The sequence below is a fragment of the Rhinoraja longicauda genome, chromosome 7, assembly GCF_053455715.1.
Source record: "Rhinoraja longicauda isolate Sanriku21f chromosome 7, sRhiLon1.1, whole genome shotgun sequence".
Taxonomy (NCBI): domain Eukaryota; kingdom Metazoa; phylum Chordata; class Chondrichthyes; order Rajiformes; family Arhynchobatidae; genus Rhinoraja; species Rhinoraja longicauda.
The window spans coordinates 17,407,917-17,430,835 of record NC_135959.1 but is presented as its reverse complement, the minus strand read 5'-3'; the positions used below and the strand labels follow the sequence as shown (position 1 = coordinate 17,430,835).

Genomic DNA, 22,919 nt, shown 5'->3' with positions numbered 1-22,919 from the left:
CTCTACTTGGAGATTTGCAATCCAGCCTTCTCCTATTTCTCCATTTCACTGAAGCACCTGGGGTCATTAGGGTAAATCTCTGAAGCGTTTTCCTAGATTTGACATCTTTGTAAGATGTTGAGGGCAGAACTGGCCGCAGTGCTCACCATTTGTTCAAAAGGAATTGCCTCGCCTTTCATTACAAATAATGCAGTAAACCCTTGTATTAACGGACCTCTGTACAATGAATCTTGGTTATAACGGAGGGACATACGCTAGCTGCAGAGGACATACGCCAACTTGTGCCGCCTCCACTGCCGCTCGCAGCACTAGCTGCCGCCCCTGGCTCAGGCTGTCTCCTGGCTGGTTGCCTCCCCGGCTACTTGTAGCTCCTGCTGCCCCGGCTCTGCCACCGGCCCGCAATACTACTCCCAGCTCGCACTACATCCCCGGCCATTCTCAGACCCCCCCCCATTTTCTATAGTCTGCTCTCACGAGGGTTTACTGTATTCTTATGAAGGAGTGAATACTGATTTGTATTATTTAATTTTTGGAAAGGACATGACAGATAACAGCAACCATCACATGGTGGTAAAAGCAAAATTCAACTTCTATCAGACCAACGAGGATGAACTGTGCTTTACCAAGGGTGATATCATCCATGTGACCAGAATTGAGGAAGGGGGCTGGTGGGAAGGAACACTCAACGGCAAGAACGGCTGGTTTCCCAGCAATTATGTGAGAGAAATGAAGCTGAATGGTAAGTTGACAACTTGAAAGGAAAGTATTTGTGAAATTGATAAGTAGTTCAAAATACAATGTGAGGTGTTTCATCTGTGGAATAAAATTCTGATCGAGTTAAGAGAGACTAAAGAAATCCTCAGCTTAAGGCTGGATCGAAACTAAATTGTTCAAAATCTTCAGATTTAGATTGTTTCGTATTGAGTATTGATATAAAGAAAAAGTGGAAAACAAATAGTTGTTGGGAGAACAAGGTTTTTAATGCAGTTGTTACTGGATTAATTTTTAAAAATAAATAATGATGCTGGCAAGTAGGCTGATTTATGGTCAGTGTGGACTCTGTGGGTGAAGGGCCTGATGCCATGCTGTATCTCTAAATTAAATTCAGCTAAACAGAAACTCATCTTCCAACTGGATCTGTTGCAGCATTCTGAAATCAATATCAAATTCAATATCACAAATCTCGGGTTCTCTGTAGGATATGTATCGGTGTTATTGACTCAGTTTGTCTCTCTCCATTAGCACAGCCTGATCTGGCAGGCATTTCCCACAGTGCTGCATTTCACAGCTTTTGTGTGTCGCTTTGTTTGCTATCACGCTCTCTCTCCCCCTTTTCCACCCACCTCGTTTAGCCTATCAGTCAGATGTCGTCTTCAACAGCTTCACCATGCCAAATCTGGCGTCACCCTGTCAGAAATATATTCTCCTACATTCCATCTCAGCTCCCCATCCCCTCTCTAAAACTAACCTTTCTCACTTCCCAATTCTGACAAAGGATCTTCGACCTGTAATGTTAATTTTGTTTGTTTTTGCACAAGAGGGATCTGTCCACTTTAGCTGTGGTCCTTGATTATGCAGGCAGCAGTGAGCAAGGCCATTAGGATTCTGAATTATATTGACAAATCAGTGGAGTTCACATCTCAGTCAAGATATGTCCTGTGGTCACAGTCGGAGTACTGGTTACATGTCTGGTCAACATCCAGCAATTGGGACAGTGCAGGGGGCAGCAGCAAAGTTTTGCAGTTTTTACATATTGTGGAATATATTTATCAGTACCTGTTTTGGACAGAGTTACAGGATGTTCTGTTATCGTAAGAATGTTGACATTTTACTGGGGAAATGTTGGCCCACGTCTGCTGGTGTCGTGTCTGATGTCTGAAGACATGACCTGTACTCTGTTCCATGTCCTCACAAAGTGATAGTGTAGCTTAATGCCAAAGATCTAATGAATAAGGCATTTGTCATCTTTGCTTTCTACTGGAATGTGAATCTGACACTTTTTGGTTGATGTGTTTACACACATCAGTAGTACTTCATTGGAAGTGCAGCGTTTTATGATGACCTGAAAGCAGTGGTCTCTTCAGCCATAAGGGGTAGGCCATTTAGAACGGAGATGAGGAAGAACTTTTTCAGTCAGAGAGTGGTGAAGGTGTGGAATTCTCTGCCTCAGAAGGCAGTGGAGGCCAGTTCGTTGGATGCTTTCAAGAGAGAGCTGGATAGAGCTCTTAAGGATAGCGGAATGAGGGGGTATGGGGAGAAGGCAGGAACGGGGTACTGATTGAGAGTGATCAGCCATGATCGCATTGAATGGCGGTGCTGGCTCGAAGGGCTGAATGGCCTACTCCTGCACCTATTGTCTATTGTCATATCCTCCTTTTCACTCCACTGACGATTAATAATCTGTGATCTCTCGTAGGAGGATTTTTTGGCTATAAAAGTGTTGTAAAATGAGTTATTTCTGTCAGCCTTCAGTGTCTACCCTACAACCCAGCTTTGTCATCTTCACCCCTCCCCTCACTATTGATACACTAATTGCTGGCAAAGATCATTCTCGCGATCTTCACTGCTTCTGCCAGGCTTATCTCGTGTGGATGTTTAAGAGGGTCATGCTTTCAGCTCTTGCTTCAACATTGATTACAATATAAATATTAATCCATTGCTAGCAATATGCTTTAGTTTTAAAGAATAATGCTTTGATTATGATTTGGAACTACTTGGGGAACTTATTTTCCAGATATCTGTTGATGTTGCGTGATGATCTCTATGGTGAATTTCATTTAAAAAAACTTGACAATTGGTTCATTCTGTAGAAAACCCAGTCTCTCCGAAGTCCGCAACTTTGAAAAGTTCACCTAAAGGATTTGAGACTCCTCCAATTAGTAAAGGCTACTACAATGTGGTAAGTGAGACTTACTGTTTATGTGGAATTGGATTTAAATTGATGCTTGCCGTGAAATCCCTTTGTCATTTTAACACATCGTCGTATGCGATGATCCATTTTACAAACTGATGTGTTTTAGTTTGCTGCGCAAGATCGAATTGTGTGTTAGTTCTCTGAGGCTGTCACTGTCTGGTGGTAGAATCTGCTAAACGACATTTGCTGAAATGACAGATTCCTGGAACTTCTGTCATGTTCTTGTGGTCATTTTTGATCTGAAGAGGGTACCTCACAAGAAGGAGCTGGTTAAACAGTAGTCCAAAATTTTGTTGATCAATTTGGACAAATTTTAGTGTGGAATACCTTTTAGAAGAAAAAAAACAATTCCTGCTTTTGAAGACATTATGTTCAGGTTTTACTTTAACTGCTGTTCATGTGAACTATGATATTGCTAGTGCAATACATGGACTCCGCGAATCGCAGCAAGGTTAATTAGTTGCTGCATATTTCTCCCTGAGTGTTTGGTTTGTGTTGGAGGTTAAGTTGGACAGGTGGCCCCACTGGTTTACTGGTAGGAAGTTTTGTATTGCTGATTTGGGGTTACCTGTTTGGTTCAAGTTAAACCCGAGTTATAGCCCTGCGTGTATTTGATGATTACTAACTCTTCAGTCAACCTACTTGTGTTCAAAGTATCAGACAGTTTTTTAATCTGCTTTATTTGGAATCTCTTGAAGATGATGGAGGAATCTTCTTGTTAAACCGCCTGAGTAAACTAATGTTGAGTATGAAGAGATAGGAAGAGATTGAAAGACAAAATACTCTTAACCATGTTTTCTCTCATGGTCTTAAAACACATTAAAAAATACACATATTCTGAAATATTTATCATGTTTTCTGTTTCATTAAAAAATAGGCAGCGTAACAGCAAATGTACCCTGGCATAGATGTTCTATACATAATCTGCAAGAAATGCAACAAGATAAATTAAAATTTCAACTGGTACCAGATTTTAGCAACCTATGATAGCAAGGATGTTGATCAAATTCCCATGAAAAGAAATTTCAAACTAATAGCTGGATGATTATTCAATAAAGAATAAAGCTAGGTGAGGTGCTAAAGTAAAATTTGACAAAGTAGTATAGAGAAAGAACTGGTTGGGATTCAAAAGTAATTCCAGTTTATTTAAATTAAAGTTGTCAGGAATATTCAATTCATAAAGAAGTTAATATTTTTAAAATTACGAATGAAATGTTGATTGATTGAAAAGACCAAGTCTCTGGAATAATAAATTCTGTAAACAAAAACGGAACAGATCAAAGTGCTGCCTATACTCCCCAAATTTTATGCAATGAAATCAACATTTGATTTGCTTGCAAGAAACATGAACAGAAAGTGTATAGTGGGCAAACTGCCTGTGCATCTTTGCATACATGATTTAACATCTATCAATATTTTGTTACTTCAAATTTGTTGAATTAAATCGTGCTTTACCTAACTGGCCATGGTGATAGGGATTGTCAATCTGCCCTTCCTGCGGAAAAAATACTTTAGAAACATTCTTAAAAATTCATTTTGCAAAGACTTACCAATAACTTGCAATTTTGCAGCATTGAGGATGTAATAACTCTACCCATGAGGGCATAATAACATTTCCCAATGCTTTTCAGAGCAGTGTCATAAAACAGAGATTAACACCCTGTAGATTCAGATTCAGAGTTTGTTATGTACACCAAGGTGCAGTGGAATTTCTTGTGCGCAAGAAGCTCGCAGAGTAAACAGTGCATGGTATTGACAGATACAATTACAATGACAAATACAAAACAGCAGATTGTGCAAGATTGCAGTGCAATCCATAGTGCAAAAAAAGTACCAAAGTCTAATAATGGAATAACCAAATGAGGTAGAGTTAAATACGTCTTTTGGAAGAGACTATGAAAGAGGTGATTGGTTCAGGAGTCTGATAACAGTTGCTGTTCTTAAGTCTGGACATCTGCATTTTCAAGCCTCTCTTCTCCCAGAAAGTAGAAAAAAAAGAACAGGGAATGGCCGGGGTGGCAGGCATCCTTGCCGATACTTCCGGAATTCTTGATGCAATGCACCATGAAGGTGGACTGGGACGGAAGGAAATGAGAGCCTGTGATGGACTGGGCTGAGTTCACCTTTCTCAGTAGATTCAGGTGGTCAACATCAGAGCAAGTTCCAAAGCAGGCTGAGATGCATCCCGTCAGAATATTTTCTAGACCACATCTACAAAAGCTTGAGAGAAACCTCATGGTTGTGCCGAATCTTCTCGGGTGTCTAAGAAAGTCAATATGTTCTTGATTACCGCATAAGTGTGAAGGGACCACAGGTTAGGTTATTGGTGATGTGGAACTTGAACCTATGGACCATCTCTACTGCAGCTGTTGCACTAAGTGCTGGAGTAACTCAGCAGGTCAGGCAGCATCTCTGAAGAAAAAGGATGGGTGATCGGACTCCTCAGTCTGAAGAAGGATCCTGACCCAAAACGTCAGCCATACTTTTTCTCCAGAGATACTGCCTGATCCGCTGAGTTACTCCAGTACTTTTGTCTATCTTTGGTATAATCCAGCATCTGCAGTTCCTTGTTCATTCATTTATCTTGCTGATGTGTCACAACGTGATGACTTAAAGTTCCCGATTTCTTTCCTGTACTTCGTCTCATCATCGTTGTTGATCCGCGGAGAAAGTTGTATCATCGTGACTTTAAAGATAGAGCTGGTGCTGCACTTGGCCACGTACATAGCCATGGGTAAACGCAAAATGAGCGCACAATCTTGGCCAGTGTTTAATTTAGTTTAGAGATGCAGCACAGAAGCAGGCACTTCTGCCCACAGAGTCCACGCCAAACAGCGATCTGTGTACACTAACACTATCGTACACACTAGGGCCAATTTATAATTTTTACCCAAGCTAATTAACTTACAAACCTGTACGTCTTTGAAGCGTGGGAGGAAACCGGAACACCAGGAGAAGACCCACATGATCACTTGGAGAACATGCAAACTATGCAAAGACCGAAGGGCCTGTTTCCGCACTGTATCACTAAACTAAACTACCGCTGCGCCACCGTGTCGTCCCAGGCCACCGTGCGGCACCATGGTGTTGAAGGCTGAGCTGCAGTCAATGAATAGCATTTTGGAAGGTTTTCTCGAGCTGTATGTAGTGAATTCCTTACATTTATTGGTATATTTCCAATTTTGTGGGGCTGAGAGGGTCAGTATTCAATTCTCAGCATTGAGGGAGAGAATTTGATCTTTGGAACTGGCTTGTCTCCAGTTGGGGTTTAGGATGTCTGCTGTTGATAGTTGAGAAAGCAAAATAGTAAAGTTGATTACAAAATGGAAGAAGTCAGAGTATTATATTGATCTGGGATATTTTTCAATGAAACCCTGCCTGTTCTGAGGAATTGTACATTATGAAAGGACAGTTGATTTACTATACTTGGCTTGCTTGTTGAGGGAATGCATGCTTTTGAGTGCTTGTTCTATGGCTAGCTTACTGCATTAAATCTGGCGGACAGTGATGGTTTTCATGGGTTGTTAGAGACTGTCCTTTCAGCTCACTCGGGAGTGGGCGCAGAGCCACTATTCATAATTGACGCCGTGTGTAGCCCAAGAACAATGGCCAAGAAAGAGCAGCTGGCCCACTGAGCCAGTTGTACCAAGCAGCTGGGCACAGGGATTCCGAGTGCCTGCGTCAGCCAGCAGTAATGCCGTACCCTGGGATATTGTGAGCACATGGTGCCCTAATGCTGCTCGATGTGGCACTTTCAGTGTGTCAGAAGGAAAGGGAATTGGATCGTATCAATTGCTGAAAACAATTGTAGAGGATTGGAAATATACTGGAGCTGTAACATTCAGAGACAGCAGTTCCAGGCTCAAACCCTTCTCCAGAAACATTACAAAATTCTTGGCTGACATTGGGGGTGCGCTGAGGGGGAGCCTCGCGGTTGGGGAGAGTGGTGCTGAGGGGGGAGCCCCACACTGTGGGAGGGTGGCGCTGAGGGGGGAATCCCACACTGTAGGAGGGTGGTGCTGAGGGGGGAGTCCTACACTGTGGGAGGGTGACGCTGAGGGGGGAGCCCCACACTGTGGGAGGGTGGTGCTGAGGGGGGAGCCCCACACTGTAGGAGGGTGACGCTGAGGGGGGAATCCCACACTGTGGGAGGGTGGCGCTGAGGGGCGGGCCCTGCTCTGTGGGAGATTGGCGCTGAGGGGGGAGCCCCACATTGCGGGAGGGTGGTGCTGAGGGGGGTGTCCTACACTATGGGAGGGTGGGGCTGAGGGGAGAGCCCCACACTGTGGGAGGGTGCCGCTGAGGGGGGAGCCCCACACTGTGGGAGGGTGGCGCTAGAGGGGTGGGCCCGCCCTGTAGGAGGGTGGCGGTGGGGGGGGGGCGGAGCCCCACACTGTGGGAGGGTGACGCTGAGGGGGGAAATCCCACACTGTGGAGGTTGGTGCTGAGGGGGGAGCCCCACACTGTGGGACGGTGGTGCTGAGGGGGGAGTCCCACACTGGGAGGGTGCCCCACACTGTGGGAGGGTGGTGCTGAGGGGGGAGCCCCGCCCTGTGAAAGGGTGGCGCTAGAGGGGGGGGGCTGCCCTGTGGGAGGGTAGCGGTGGGGGGGGGAGCCCCACACTGTGGGAGGCTGGCGCTGGGGGGGGCCTGTGGGAGGGTGGCGCTGGGGGCGGTGACGCCCTGTGGAAGGGTGGCGCTGGGGGGGCACCCTGTGGGAGGGTGGCGCTGGGGGGGGGCGCCCTGTGGGAGGGGGGCGCTGGGGGGGCCTTGTGGGAGGGTGGCGCTGGGGGGGGGGCGCCCTGTGGGACGGTGGCGCTGGGGGGGGGGGGCGCCCTGTGGGAGGGTGGCACTGGGGGGGAGGCGCCCTGTGGGAGGGTGGCGCTGGGGGGGGGGGGGGCGCCCTGTGGGACGGTGGCGCCCTGTGGGACGGTGGCGCCCTGTGGGAGGGTGGCGCTTGGGGGGGGGCGCCCTGTGGGACGGGGGACGGGGACGCCCTGTGGGAGGGTGGCGCTGGGGGGAGGGGGGGAAGGAAGCCTAGCGCAGTGGGGTCCCTGCACTTTGGGCTCTTGATGCCACCTCCTCTACATCTGTGAGACCCCGCTTGGATTCTGCTTTAGTTAAACATTTTGTTCAAGATGGCCGCGCCGTTGTGTTTGGCTGCCTGCCACTGTATGTTTCTTTTTTTTCCTAATCCGATGTGCAGCACTTTGGTCAACGTGGGTTGTTTTTAAATGTGCTATACAAATAAAATTGACTTGACTTGACTTGACTTGGATTAAGCAGCTGCAAATCAGTTGCACTCAGTCCTCCAGGTGGGAGCTCCTGCTTGTGAGATGCTTTAATTTCCCATTCCCAAACATACCTTTCAGTCTTTAGCTTCCTCCTTTGCCAGAGTGAGGCATGCAAACTGAAGAACAGCACCTTGTGTTCCACTTAGGTACCTTACAACCCATTGGCATGAATATTTAATTCTCTAATTTCATATATATCATCCCTCTCATCTCCAAAAGCGGCACGGTGGTGCAGCGGTAGAGTTGCTGCCTTACAGTGAATGCAGCGCCGGAGACTCGGGTTCGATCCTAACTAAGGGCGCCATCTGTACGGAGTTTTTACGTTCTCCCCGTGACCTGCGTGGGTGTTCTCCGAGATCTTCGGTTTCCACCCACACTCCAAAGACGTACAGGTATGTAGGTTAATTGACTGGGTAAATGTAAAAAAAAAATGTCCATAGTGTGTGTAGGATAGTGTTAATGTGGGAGGATCACTGGGCGGCGCGGACTCGGTGGGCCGAAGGGCCTGTTTCCGCGCTGTATCTATAACTCTAAATCTAAAATCTACCCAGCATTTCCCGACCTCCTCACCCTTGCACACATCTTTTTCCCTCACTCCTCCTGCCCGTGTCGTCCAGTTCCTTTTTCCGGCCTCCAGAAGCTCATTTCCCACCCCTCCTAACTTCGGTTCTCCCACTTTTCTTCACTCCTCCGCCCGGTTCCCTCCTAAGCACCATACCCCCTCTGGTTCTGAATATCCCTCCCCATCTTTCCTCCTAAACAGATTCCATAATTTCCACCCTTTTGTCATCGTAACCCCTCCCTCCCCCAACTGGCATCTGCCTTCTTGGCTTCATCAATTTATCACATGCCAGCTCTTTCCCTACCTCTTTCCCTCACCTCTTTCTACCAACACTCTCTCCTCTACTCTATCAGAATGGGAAGCGTCCCGACCCGAAATGTCGTCTCTTCATTTCCTTCCGCAGATGCTGCCCTGAGCTACTTGAGTTCCTCCAGCATTTTGTTTATAGCACGGAAAGGTTGTTCAGCCCAACATGTGCATGCTGCCCAGTGCCATGCACATTTAGCACTCGTATGTATCACCAAATGCTGGAGTAACTCAGCAGGTCAGGCAGCATCTAGGAGAGAGGGAATGGGTCACGTTTCGGGTCGAGACCCTGCAGTCTGAAGAAGTCACCCATTCCCTCTCTCCCGAATGCTGCCTGACCTGCTGAGTTACTCCAGCATTTTGTGATACCGTTGATTTTGTACCAGCATCTGCAGTTATTTTTCTGCACCTTTAACACTCGTCTGTGTCTCGCCAAATGTAAATAATGTATGGTTGCAATACATTGCTGATGCAGCTTTTTTTTGTGAAACAAGTCTTTGTTAGTATCCATCAAGCCATCAGAGGTTTTTTCTCTGGTTTAAACTGAAAAAAATCATGTCCTAATCATGGGGCAGTCTCTAAACAACTGGAGGCACAGTGGATGGAGTTTAGCAGCTTGGGAGGAAGAGCAAAGTTTCCACATTTGGTCTCTGAAGTGTTTCACCGCAGGAGGTTTCTTCAGCTTGTGTCTCAGCCTTTTGGAGACTTGTTTATTGAGATTGATTAGTTGATTTACACACTGTTCCATTAACATCATAACCTGCAGCGACCAGGGTGGTAGATGGTGGCCTCGATAGACTTCTGCCTTTTGGTTTCTAACAGTTTGGATATGACTTCCAGTTTGTTCACTGACCTCTATAGTGAAATAAGGTGTGTTATCACAATAGGGACTGTGCGTGAGAGAGACTGGTGAAGGTGAGAGTTGGGAGAGCAGTGTCCTCTGTATAATGCTCCTCAGTGCTGGCTGATGAATCAATCGCTGTCACTGATTACAGCCAGTCCGCAGCTGGGTTACCACTCCGCAGGGAAAAGTAATGGCTCGATTGGGAAATGTGCAACAGGAAATTGATTTATATCCCATTGGATTTTATATGCCCTAAAAGGGGACACAGCTCATTGTTCTTCTACTGGAGCTCATCTTAACCTTGTTGCGATAGAGAAGGCCTGTTTAATTTATTCTGTCCAGAAAATTATGGTTCCTAGAATTGTTGTCTCAGCACCTATTTCATGTCCAGCCTGTCCAATTTTGAGTAAAGCTGTTTGCATTTGCTTTGTACTCAGTGGCATCGTTCATGAAGGCCTGCGCCTGGTGTTCCATGCGTGAATTTTTATCAAGCAGTGTTGTCTGTGAAACCCAAGTCTTTTTGCGTATGTAATGTTTTACGAAATGTTTATTTTATCACAAAATGCATCTCCACTGATTTCATCTGCAGAGACTGTAAAGCTGTGTTTATATCTGCAGTTCATTCTTATCCTCTTCAATAGTGCTGCATATTTTGTGTCAAATATTGCAATGCTTCCTCTGAGACCCAAGTCCAGATTGTTTGCCTTTTTGCCAGCAAATCTCCTCAGTTACAATTGATAATAAAGCCTGAATGAGGGTACTTTTCTTTTCGAACAAAGGAGCTTACGACTAGGAGGGGAGGCTGGTGCACATTCCTCCAGGAAAGAGAAGGTTGGGAGGTGACCAGGGGGAGCTGTTGAAAATTAAAAGGTTTCATAGACAGAGGTAGAAGCTGTAATTGAAAATAATTTGAATTAACTCCAGGAGAGAATGCAGGAGAAGCAGCAATAACTGGAAAATGTGGAGATCACTCCTACAGGGAATGACTGAAGTGAAAAGCATTGCAACATTTTGAGGGGCAGCACAATGGCACAGCGGTAGAGCTGCTGCCTTACAGCGCCAGAGTTTCAGGTTTGATCCTGACTACGGCTGCTTTCTGTATGGACTTTGTACGTTCTTCCTGTGAACTTGTGAGTTTTCTCTGGGTGCTCCGGTTTCCTCCCACACTTATGACATGTCGGTTTGTAGGTTAATTGGCTTCTGCAAATGATAAATTGTCTGTAGTGTGCATAATAGTGCAAGTGTATGGGGTGATCGCTGGTCGACACAGACTCAGTGGGTAGAAGGGCCTGTTTCCACGCTGTATCTCTAAAGTCCAAAGATAGTTGGATGAACACACCAGAGAGAAAAGATGGGAGGAGGCCTGTGGTTGATGGTGCTGTATTCCTGTACTGTAATTTGAACTCTGTCTCTTTGATGAAGGTAATAACATCCACTTGTGGTTGCAATAAAAACAATTCAGCAATATCTTCAGTGTCAGTCTGATGGAACAACATCCAGCCAGAGAAGTGGTTCTGGATGAGCACTGCACTCGGAGGGGCAGTAATGCATTGCAGTGTTGGAGGAGTGGTGCTGGGGGGGTGGGGGGGGGGACTGTGAGGGAGGTGGAGCATGTATTGTTGCATGCAGAAGGGCAGTAGCTTGGGAGCAGCACACTATTCTAGAGGTGATGTTAAAGGAATTTCTCGCTATTGGAGGGAAACTACTGAGTGCTGCGCCTTAAGATGCCACATTGTGGATGAGATGTAAAATCGATGTCCTGCTTGCTATATTTCTGGATGTAGAGAATTCCACTGTAATTCTATCACAGTGGATTTTCACTGTTGCTAAAACTGATCAGTTCTATCCTGGGAGCACATGTTATGCACCATGTTTCGCACTTCTCAACAGGTATTTCATTGTTGACATAATATACTAGGAAGTCCTGTGGTGGCCATGGTATAAAATTATATTTTTACATTTTGAGTTGTGAGCGTGGGTGAGGATTGGAGTATGTCCCTGTGATATTTTTCTCGCTCAAAGAAGCTGGAGTGTCAGGGTTCTGCTTACATTACCTTGGGACCATGGCTGTGAGTGTACCCCAAACTGTGATGGTTAAAATTCATTCCCACTGCAGCTTCCATGGTGATAGAAGCCAGGAACAGTTTGTGGCCTTCATGCATCCCTTTTCCTCTCCCTCTCCAATCTGTGAGGAAGTGGAATGGTCGGGTCACTCCAGGAGGGATTGTTCTGGGACTGGTTATGTGCATCGCTCCATCATTTGTTCTTTGTTCGGCAGGTGCTGCAGAATATTCTAGACACGGAGTGTGACTATGCGGAGGAACTAACAATGCTTTTGTCGACGTTCCTGCGACCTCTACAAGCCAGTGACAAGTGAGACCAGTTTATGAAACTGTTTTAAGAGGAAGCATGGCCATATTTCTTTTGCTGGCTCTTCATTTTTCGATAGGTTTTCCTTTCCCACCTCATGGAACATAGAACCAGGCCCTTCGGCCCTCAATGTGCCGAGCATGATGCCAAGAACAACTCCTATCTACCTGAACATAATTCTTATCTCTACCCCGTGCATACCCTCGCGCCTACCCACAAGTCTCTTAAATGGCGCTATCATATCTGCCATCCCAGGCACTCACCATCTTCTGTGTAACAAAGAAAACTTGCCCAAACATCACCTTTAAAATTTGTCCCTCCCATCTGGAAGCTATGCCCTGTCGTGTTTGTTATTTCTATCCTGGAAAAAAAAGATCTGACTGTCTACCCTAGCTGTGCCTCTCATAATTTTTTATATACTTCTATAACGTCCCCTTTAACCTGACTTCTCTGAGCTCTTTAGAAGGATTTAGAAGGATGAGAGGGGATCTTATAGAAACATAAAGTTATGTTTAACATAAAAGACTTGAGGAAGGACATTCTTGCTGTTGAAGGAGTGCTTTTGTAGGTTCACGAGGTTAATTCCCCGAATGGCGGGACTGTCGTACGTTGAAAGACTGGAGCGACTGGGCTTGTATTCTCTGGAATTTAGAAGGATGAGAGGGGACCTTGTTGAAACATATAAGATTATTAAGGGATTGGACACGCTAGAGGCAGGAAACATGTTCCCGATGATGGGGGGAGTCCCGAACTAGGGGCCACAGTTTAAGAATAAGTGGTAGGCCATTTAGAACGGAGATGCGGAAGAACTTTTTCACTCAGAGTTGTGAAGCTGTGGAATTCTCTGCCTCAGAAGGCAGTGGAGGCCAATTCTCTGGATGCTTTCAAAAGAGAGTTAAATAGAGCTCTTAATGATAGCGTAGTCAGGGGATATGGGGAGAAGGCAGAACAGGGTACTGATTGTGCATGATCAGCCATGATCATGGTGAATGGCAGTGCTGGCTCGAAGGGCCGAATGGCCTACTCCTGCACCTATTGTCTATATGTATCTTTATACAAGTAACGTAAATGAAAGGGGGACATTGAACAATGTTACAGTAAGTATTTCAGACCCAACTTGTATATTTGTTTGCACTTTCATTGGTTGCACTTTCAAATGTCTTACAGCTATTATGGTGAGACTACACCCGGAGTATTATGGAATTAAGCCATGTGGGGATAGTGCAAGAATATGACTTTGAACAGCTATGATCTTGTTGAATGGTTGATAAGGCACAAAAGGTTTTGCTCTTATTTCTTATATTCTTATGATAAATGTTAGGGATATGTGATCAAAGAGAGACGAAATCCAGTACTTGGTGGTTAAAGGCCTGTGGAGCAATGATTAACGATGGGTATTGGTGGGATGTGTTAATCTTGGAGGGCTAATGCGGATGAAAGGTAGGAAGGGTGAGGCCATTTGAGAAAACTGGATAATGAGAATTTTTTAATTGTCTTGTAAGTGAGTGTAAGTCAGAACATGCATGGCTGATGTTGAAGGGTCCATGTGCCAGTTTGGGTGTGCAGGCAGCAGCAGAGGTTTGGAAGAGCTCAAGTATACAGAGGTAAGGTGGGAGAGACCAGCACTGTGTGTTTATAGGGAAGAGTTATGTAGAGGAGAGGCCTTCAGCAGTCAGAGAAGCCGTATGATTGTATAAAAAAAAATCCTTTAGGAAGAAGAAACTGCACAGTTGATGTCATACCCCCCCCCCCCCTCTCCCCCACCCCTCCTCACCCCCCCTGGCAGGTGGGACGAGTGTTGATGGGACATTTTGGTCAGTGTGGGCTGGTTGTGCTGAAGGGCCTGTTTCCACACTATCATTCTATGACTCCATGGTGGTCTTGGCTGTATGGCAGAAATGTGGCGCTGAAGTGGCCTCATAAACCTGTTATTCATTCCAAACTGACTAAAGACAATATCTGGTGGGCTATCCTAAATCCTGAAAATGGACTTAATTATGTGCTTGTGTCTGAAATGCCGAACCAACCCTTGTGTGTTACATTTTTAGGTTAAGTGCTGTTGAAGTGGCGTCCTTGATAGGAAATCTGGAGGATATTTGCTCATTCCAACAGACTCTTGTTCAGTGTTTAGAAGATTGCACCAGGTGAGTAATTGAGAAGGGGATGAGTAAGTTTTGGCAAATCTTTTAAGTTTTTGGAAGTCTTGACTTCCAGCTGGAGCATCACTGATCAAATGAGCACTCCGGTTTATCTGTTCTGTCAACAGGGAGCTGGGATCTTTCTATTGCTCCGTTCTCATTCCTTATCTTCTGTTGGAAAATGGAGGTCACAGAGGACCTTGGCTACTGTTACGTTGTCTCTGATGCACTAGAGCATAGCATTCTAGTTGACACTTAGCAGCTTTGGTCTTTACCAAGTGAAGGAACTGGTTCTTTCTCTCAGTGAAGCTTGTGTGATGAAACTGTAATTTCTGATGCATTTTCTGCAGCACTTTTCACACCATCAGGAGGACATCCTGAAAAGCTCTACAACCAATGTAAATGCTTTGGAAGTGATGTCATCCCCACCCCCCCCCCCCCCCCCCCCACCCCCCCCCCCCCCCGGTGGGTCACTGCCTTCCTGCTCTCGGGCACTTTACAGTGCTGCCTCTGGTTGTCCATCTGACATTAAGCACCTGGGACTGCTAGGCCATTGGAACTGTGCAGCTATCTTCAACATAAGGGTTTCTGTTGTTCTAAAGACGGCTTCTCGCCACCTTCCCAAGGTAGCAGATGGCGCACTTGTCTGTGATGACTGCCTCCAATGAGGGAATCAAAATCAAACTAAAAATGAAGGATTGGGCGGCTCAGTGGTTCGATCCTGACTACAGGTGCTGTCTGTACGGAGTTTGTACATTCTCCCTGTGACCGCGTGGGTTTTCTCTGGGTGCGCCGGTTTCCTTTCGCACTCCAAAGACGGGCAGGTTTGTAGGTGAATTGATTTCTGTAAAAATTGCCCCAAGTGTGTAGAATGTGAAAGAAGGGTAACATAGAACTATCGTATGGTTGATCGATGGTTGGCGTGGACTCGGTGGGCCGAAGGGCCTGTTTCCATGCTGTATCTCTAAACTGAACATTTCTTATTACCAATTATTAAAATAAATCTAAGCTTATCTTATGGCTAACGTTCACAAAAAATGCTGGAAGCACTCGGGCAGCATCTGTGGATAAGGTTAATGTTTCAGGTTGAAATGGTTTAATGAAATGTCTTCAGCTTGAATCATTAACTCTGCTTCACGTTCCACAGATGCTGCCTGACCTGCTGGGTGTTTACACATTTCTGTTTGAGTTTGTTTAAGATTTCCAACATATGCCGTTTATTGATTTCCATTACGTCCTCTTGTGTATGCGCAGGTTACCTGAGTCACAACAGAAAGTCGGGGGCTGCTTTGCAAACCTAATGTCACAGATGAAAAGTCTGTACCTTGCATATTGTGCCAACCATCCATGGGCTGTGAATGTCCTCACAGAGTACAGGTATGTGAATTAGCCCTGTGGGCACAGTAATAAATCTTTAAGAGTGCAGAAATTCCCAGTATCAGTTGTCAGCCCTGAGTTTTTTCTGAACATGTGGCATGTGCGATCATATCTAGAAACAGGATGTTGATGGGTGCAGTACATGTGATAATGTGTCTATGAAGGAAAAGCTAGTTATGGAATGACATGTGTGAAGGTATATGTTTATAAACAAGTGGGTGATGGGGATGTCTATATAATCAGGGTTGAGGTGATGGGGAAGGTGTGTGTTGGCTGGGCTGAAGGATGGGATGGGGCATGTGACCATGTATATGAAGGGGGCTGGGTGATGAGGCAGGATACGTGAAGGAAGATATGTGCTTTACGCCTTTGTATTTGAGTACATCCATGAAACCCCCCTAGATCTCGGTATGAGCTCTGAGAGAGAACTTGCACTGCTGGTTGGGGTCAGAAGGCAAGTCATTTTCTGAGTTATTTTGTTGTCTGCAGTGAGGAGTTGGGGGAATTTGTGGAAATGAAAGGCGCATCTAGTCCTGGGATCCTCATGCTTACCACCAGCCTCAGCAAACCGTTCATGAGACTGGACAAATATCCAACTCTGCTGAAGGAACTGGAGCGTCACATGGAGGTAAAAGATTCCTAATTGCTAATGGATAGCTCTGCAAACATATTTGGGGTAATTTTGAATTTTATCATCTCTTGGGTACATTATACAAGTGTTGGCTTTGTGCTTTTGATAGGTCAGACATTCAATAGTTGGCTGATTACAGTCTGCAAGCCTATTCAGACAGACCTCTGAGATGCTGAAGAGAATACAATGTAGAGAAGATGCAACGCAATAAAGGGAGGTGCAAATATTGAGCAGGATCTACAGTGCAGAGGAGATCCAATGCAATGAAGAGAAATGCAGACATTTGTGGCCTATTTGTCACATAATAATATTTGTGCAGCAGAGAAACAAGCCATTGGGGCCAACATGTCCATGTTGATCTTTTATCTGAGCTGCACTAATCCCATTTGTTAGCATTGTGTCTATATAGACAATAGATGCAGGAGTAGGCCATTCGGCCCTTCGAGCCAGCACCACCATTCAATGTGATCATGGCTGATCATTCTCAATCAGTACCCCGTTCCTGCCTTCTCCCCATACCCCCGGACTCCGCTATCCTTAAGAGCTCTATCTAGCTCTCTCTTGAAAGCATTCAGAGAACTGGCCTCCACTGCCTTCTGAGGCAGAGAATTCCACAGATTTACAACTCTCTGACTGAAAAGGTTTTTCCTCGTCTCTGTTCTAAATGGCCTACCCCTTATTCTTAAACTGTGGCCCATGGTTCTGGACTCCCCCAACATTGGGAACATGTTTCTTGCCTCTAACGTGTCCAACCCCTTAATAATCTTATATGTTCCAATAAGATCTCCTCTCATCCTTCTAAATTCCAGTGTATACAAGCCTAGTCGCTCCAGTCTTTCAACATACGACTGTCCCGCTATTCCAGGAATTAACCTAGTAAACCTACGCTGCACGCTCTCAATAGCAAGAATATCCTTCCTCAAATTTGGAGACCAAAACTGCACACAGTACTCCAGGTGCGGTCTCACTAGGGCCCTGTACAACTGTAGAAGGACCTCTTGGCTCCTATACTCAACTCCTCTTGTTATGAAGGCCAACAATCCATTGGCTTTCTTCACTGCCTGCTGTACCTGCATGCTTCCTTTCAGTGACTGATGCACTAGGACACCCAGATCTCGTTGTACGTCCCCTTTTTCTAACTTGACACCATTCAGGTAATAATCTGCCTTCCTATTCTTACCACCAAAGTGGATAACCTCACACTTATCCACATGAAACTGCATCTGCCATGCATCCGCCCATTCACACAGACTGTCCAAGTCACCCAGCAACCTCATAACATCTTCCTCACAGTTCACACTGCCCCCCAGCTTTGTGTCATCTGCAAATTTGCTAATGTTACTTTTAATCCCTTCATCCAAGTCATTAATGTATACTGTAAATAGCTGCGGTCCCAGCACCGAGCCCTGCGGTACCCCACTGGTCACTGCCTGCCATTCTGAAAGGGACCCATTTATCCCCACTCTTTGCTTTCTGTTTGCCAACCAATTTTCTATCCATGTCAGTACCCTACCCCCAATACCATGTGCACTAATTTTGCACACTAATCTCCTATGTGGGACCTTGTCGAAGGCTTTTTAAAAGTCAAGGTACACTACATCCACCGGCTCTCCCCTGTCCATTTTCCTAGTTACATCCTTCTATATCTTGCCTAAGTGTTTGACTGAATCTCTTAAAGTTATGATCAAATCTGATCCACTACCTCCTTTGTCATCTCATCACACCACCTACATTTGTATCCAGGTCATCACATCACAAACCACAAGGGTCCCAGCATTAATCCCTGCAGTTCACCACTGGTCACAGGCAAACAATCAGAAAAGCAACCTTCCACTACCACCCTCTGCTGCCTGTCACCCAGCAAATGTCGGATCCAATTAGCCAGCTCATCTTGAGTCCCACGTACCTTAGCCTTTCGGACTAGCCTTCCATATTAGACCTTGCCAAATGCCTTACTAAAGTTCGTTGTTAATATTTATTCTTCTGTCTTGGTTATCTAAGCTCTATCATGCTTCCATCTTGGTTATCTAATTTCCTAAAGGTTTCCTCAGCACCAAATCTAGAAATTTGTGTTCATTTGTCCTTTGTCGTAGGATTCCCACCCAGACTGGCCTGACATCCAGAGATCCATGACTGCCTTCAAAAGCCTTTCGGTAAGGTGCAAGTATAATTTGCTGCCTCTCCTCGGCAGCGTGTCCCTGTGCACTGAATATAAATAATTAAAATGGCTGTTCTTTTTGGGATTGGACTTTTAGGAGTTAGACTTGAACTGATTACTTAGTTTAACATAATTGGGAGACCTAGCAATTTACTTCTCTTATTAAATAATTTTATGTAAACCTGTTTGAGCAAGCGTGCAGTGCTCAGTCCTGGATTCCTGGATTGCTCACTGTTTTCCACAGTGCATTCTCGCATTTAACATTCCAGTGCAGGGAAGATTTCTGCGGGAAACTAGCTGATCGTGTACTGTCTTTCCGCTGACTGGTTAGCACGCAACAAAAGTTTTTCGCTGTACCTCGGTACATGTGGCTATAAACTAAAATGAACTGAACTAAACAAAGTGGAGTAGCGGCACTCCGAGTCTTTAGGGTGGACGGGCAAGCGGGAGAGGGTGAAGTGAGAGTCACTGGTGGTTTGGCATAGTCACAACGTCACAACGTCTGTCATGGTTGCGGAGAGGAGTTCGCTGTCAGCATGTTCTGACCGGGAGGGAGATTTTGGTGGTATTTGGTATTGCGAATGGTTTATTTATTGTCATGTGTACCGAGATACAGTGAAGAGCTTTGTTTACATGTTCTCCAGTCAAATCATGTTGTATGTGAGCACCAGTACAAAAGGTCGGCAAAAAGAAAAATGCCAGAGTGCAGAATCTAATTTAAAAACATTATATCGTGGTAATGTTACAAAGAAAAAATGCAGCGGCCACAGTAGAGTTAGGTAGGAAGATCGGGACTATCGGGGAGGACCATTCAGTAGCCTGATAATTGGGGGTAAGAAGCTACTCCTGAATCTGGTGATGAGTGCTTTCAAGCATTTGTATCTTCTGCTGGGTGGGAGAGGGGAGAAGAGAGGATGATTGGCTTGTAAAACTTCCTTGATTATTTCAGTTTCACTTCTGTCGGACTCTGGAAATTTGGGCATTCAGTGGTAAAGTTTAATTCTTTTTTGTAATAGTCGCAGTGTCAAGAAATCCGGAAGAGAAAGGAGTTGGAACTACAGATCCTGATGGAAACAGTCCATGGCTGGGAGGGTGAAGATATTCGATCCCTCGGCAACGTCATCTACATGTCCCAGCTCATGGTACAAAGTGGCAATGAGGTAATTTGCCATTCCAGTCAGAGCAGGGCACAGCCACAGTGATGTGGTAACTCCAGTTTCCCTCTTAGCGAGTAGTTCTTCATCCTCCAACAGCTTGGGCCTCTGATCCCACCCCCTCCACCGACCCCCGGATCTGGCTGGGTTCCCTGACAGAGAAGAGAATAACTTTGTCGACTGCTCCTGTGCTGAGGGTGGGGGTTTGGACTGGAGTGGAAGCTGCATTTTGTTTTGATTGAACATTTAATTTCTGAATTATTGATGTCACATCTTGATCACTGCTGAACAGGTCATAAAATGATCAGTGTTTCCTGGAACAAAGTAAAACCAGAGATTAATTGAATATTAATTTATAAATAGTGTTTGCTGCTGACCCTCAATGCCACAGTTTGGAGGGATCTGTCAAATTCCTGCCAAAGGCAGAATGAAATTTCCCACTCTTCCTTTCCACTTTCCTGATGGGAATTCTACGCTGGGTTCCAGAGCTCTGAGTCGGTGGGAGTTAGAAGAGAGGGATTTTAGTTTCTCCCTGCAGTTGCAGTCTGAGCCACTGTGTGCAACTTTATAGAGTTGTAATGCACGGCTGAAATTTTCAGCTGGGTTGAATGGTTTGGGTTTACTTGACTCTGGAAACCCTGGGAACAAACATATTTCCATAATTCCCACTGTGACAAAAGTTCCTGTGCAGAAATTCATGCCCAATTTCACGTCATCAACCATCCCGGTCATCATTGGCGTCCAGACCTTCTACTACAAGAAAACTTTCTCCACCAAGATAAAGCTGACACTGATCCCTATTACATTGGGTGTAGTTCTGAACTCTTACTTTGATGTGCAGTTTAATTTTCTGGGAATTTTCTTTATAACTACAGAAGAAACTGTTTCAATTAATTGATTCCATATGATATTCTTTTCAGGAGAAGTGTGAGAGATATTTTCTCCTGTTTCCACATGTCCTTCTCATGCTTTCTGCCAGTCCCAGGATGAGTGGTTTCATTTATCAGGTGAGGGAATCTTGTTTTGGATCATTTGCAAAAACAGTAATATGCAGAACTTGTGTATGAAGTTGCCCTCCCCTGCAGGAATGGAACTGAGCCTAGATTAACATCACAAACTTGTTCCGTTGCTGCCTGCTGTATGTTAAATCCTCCCGGATTGGTGAAAGTACCTCCTGTTAAGTATTAACTTGTCAGGGAGTTACACAGTACCATTTGGAATGCTGTTATAAAGAGATGGAATGCCTGGTACTTGGCAAGAGAGTTTTATGCTGATGCTTTAATTAGGCGTAGAAACAAGACACTGCAGATATTGATTTACAAAAGAAGACACAAGGTGGTGAAATTGCTCAATAGTCACGCAGCATCTGGAGAACATAGATAGGTGGCATTTTGGGTTGGAACGCTTTGAACTGATTGTTTTTGAGTGGGGAGCAGGGTGAGAAGAAAGCAGGAAGAGAGGAGGGATAGGACAAAAGTTGGCAAGTAGGAACCTGGATACCTGAGAAGAGGTTTATAATAGGTAGATGGTTGGTCAAAGGCCAGAGATGAAAAGATAGAAGGTGTGAGAGGGAAAGTCCAGGTAGGCACAGGGGAGACGTGGGTGTGGGGGAATGGAAGGCGGTGGGGGGAGGGGATGGGGGCTTTGGTCCAAAGAAGGGTCCATACCCAAAATGTCACCTTTCCATGTTCTCCAGAGGTACTGCCTGATCAGCTGAATTACTCCAGCACTTTGTGTCTATAAATAAAGCCATTGATATTTACGATGTTACTAATTGAATATAACTACTTCACCCAGAGGATGAAGGTGTGGAAAGCACTTCCTCAGAAAGTTGCTTTTATTGCAAGGGAAAAGATTAGGGGATAAGTTGTAAGTGCAAGCTACAATCTGGTCAGGGGACATTTGTGTGGAGCAAACTACCGTGGACCATTTTATCTGAAAGACCAATTTCCATGTTGCGTGAACATTATTTGTTATTTAACTAAGAGTACTGCATATGTTTCATGTTATTTGGCATCTATATTTAGACTTTAAAGATGCCTCTGTTCTTTTCCAATGACTGCCCTCCCAAATTACATTGTTTCACATTTTCTTACACAATGGACTCTGCTATTTGATTATTCACACTTCTGTCATTTTGGATTGGGCTTGTAATCTCTCTCACTCCATCATAGGCAAGGTTTGATATGTATAAAAAAAATGACAAACTAATGAGGTCCAGGCAGATCCCTATGGGAATCATTGCTGACATTGCTCCAACAGGATAACATGCATATATGGCACTCTGTCGTTTGCTGCAAACAACCTGTTACTGGCAACCTGAGGTTAATAAAGTGGACCTTAACTATCTGTAACAAGTCAACAAGGTGATGCACTTTAATTGAATCCTGAACTTCTTTCTTATAATGCCTGTGAAATATCCTAGCATACTTTTAAAGAAGTTGTCTAAATACAGGTTGTTGATATCAATGTGCTTATGACACGTTATCGCTGTCCATTATAGCTGTAGATATGATTAAAATTTGTATTAATGATGAGCTCGATGTGTAAAATATAGGAATTGGTTGAGACAATGCTGCAGTACATTTGAGAGGTATAATATCAACTCAACTTTACTTGGTTATTAGGGGAAATTGCCATTAACAGGATTAACCGTAACCAAGTTAGAGGACAGTGATGAGAACAAGAATGCCTTTGAAATTACTGGTGAGTTAATTCATTTTGTTCATTTTTGTTCCATTCTTGTTTTCCTCTGAAAATACAACTAGGAATCTATGCTGTTCAATGATGAAATGATTCAGATACTTTCATTTAATGTTTTGGAATCAATAGAATCAGTTTTGGATAGCAATAAAAACTAGGTGAGTAGTCACTTGAAGAGTGGTCTGTGAGACCAATTCTCTGCTGCGTGCTGATGAGGCGAGAAACTAACGCGATCCTCCTTAAACACACGTGCAGTGCTTCTATAAATTTAAGTCACAAATAAAAGTTACGTTTGAATTTATTACATCTTAGCAATAGCTGATTGGCAAAAAAGCAAATATGACCACAGAATTGGTTTTGGGCTAATTCAATAAATTAATGAACCCATGTGTCTGTCATGGTGTTTCAATAGATAATAGGTGCAGGAGTAGGCCATTCGTCCCTTTGAGCCAGCATTGCCATTCACTGT

The 22,919-nt window shown here is 44.8% G+C and overlaps 1 protein-coding gene across 3 annotated transcripts in view; it reads left to right on the top strand.

Moving 5' to 3' along the window:
* LOC144595112 (rho guanine nucleotide exchange factor 7-like) overlaps window positions 1-22,919 on the top strand; it is an 83,821-nt gene that overhangs the window by 23,270 nt on the left and 37,632 nt on the right. For 2 of the 3 annotated variants that reach the window (XM_078402179.1, XM_078402178.1), the window contains exons 5-14: window positions 538-739; window positions 2,811-2,899; window positions 12,198-12,292; window positions 14,338-14,433; window positions 15,682-15,804; window positions 16,294-16,432; window positions 18,529-18,588; window positions 19,610-19,753; window positions 20,668-20,754; window positions 22,375-22,453. In XM_078402179.1, coding sequence (XP_078258305.1) covers window positions 538-739; window positions 2,811-2,899; window positions 12,198-12,292; window positions 14,338-14,433; window positions 15,682-15,804; window positions 16,294-16,432; window positions 18,529-18,588; window positions 19,610-19,753; window positions 20,668-20,754; window positions 22,375-22,453 — 1,114 coding nt within the window. The remainder of the gene's footprint in view (window positions 1-537; window positions 740-2,810; window positions 2,900-12,197; window positions 12,293-14,337; window positions 14,434-15,681; window positions 15,805-16,293; window positions 16,433-18,528; window positions 18,589-19,609; window positions 19,754-20,667; window positions 20,755-22,374; window positions 22,454-22,919) is intronic. The other variant, XM_078402180.1, reaches the window with a different exon arrangement.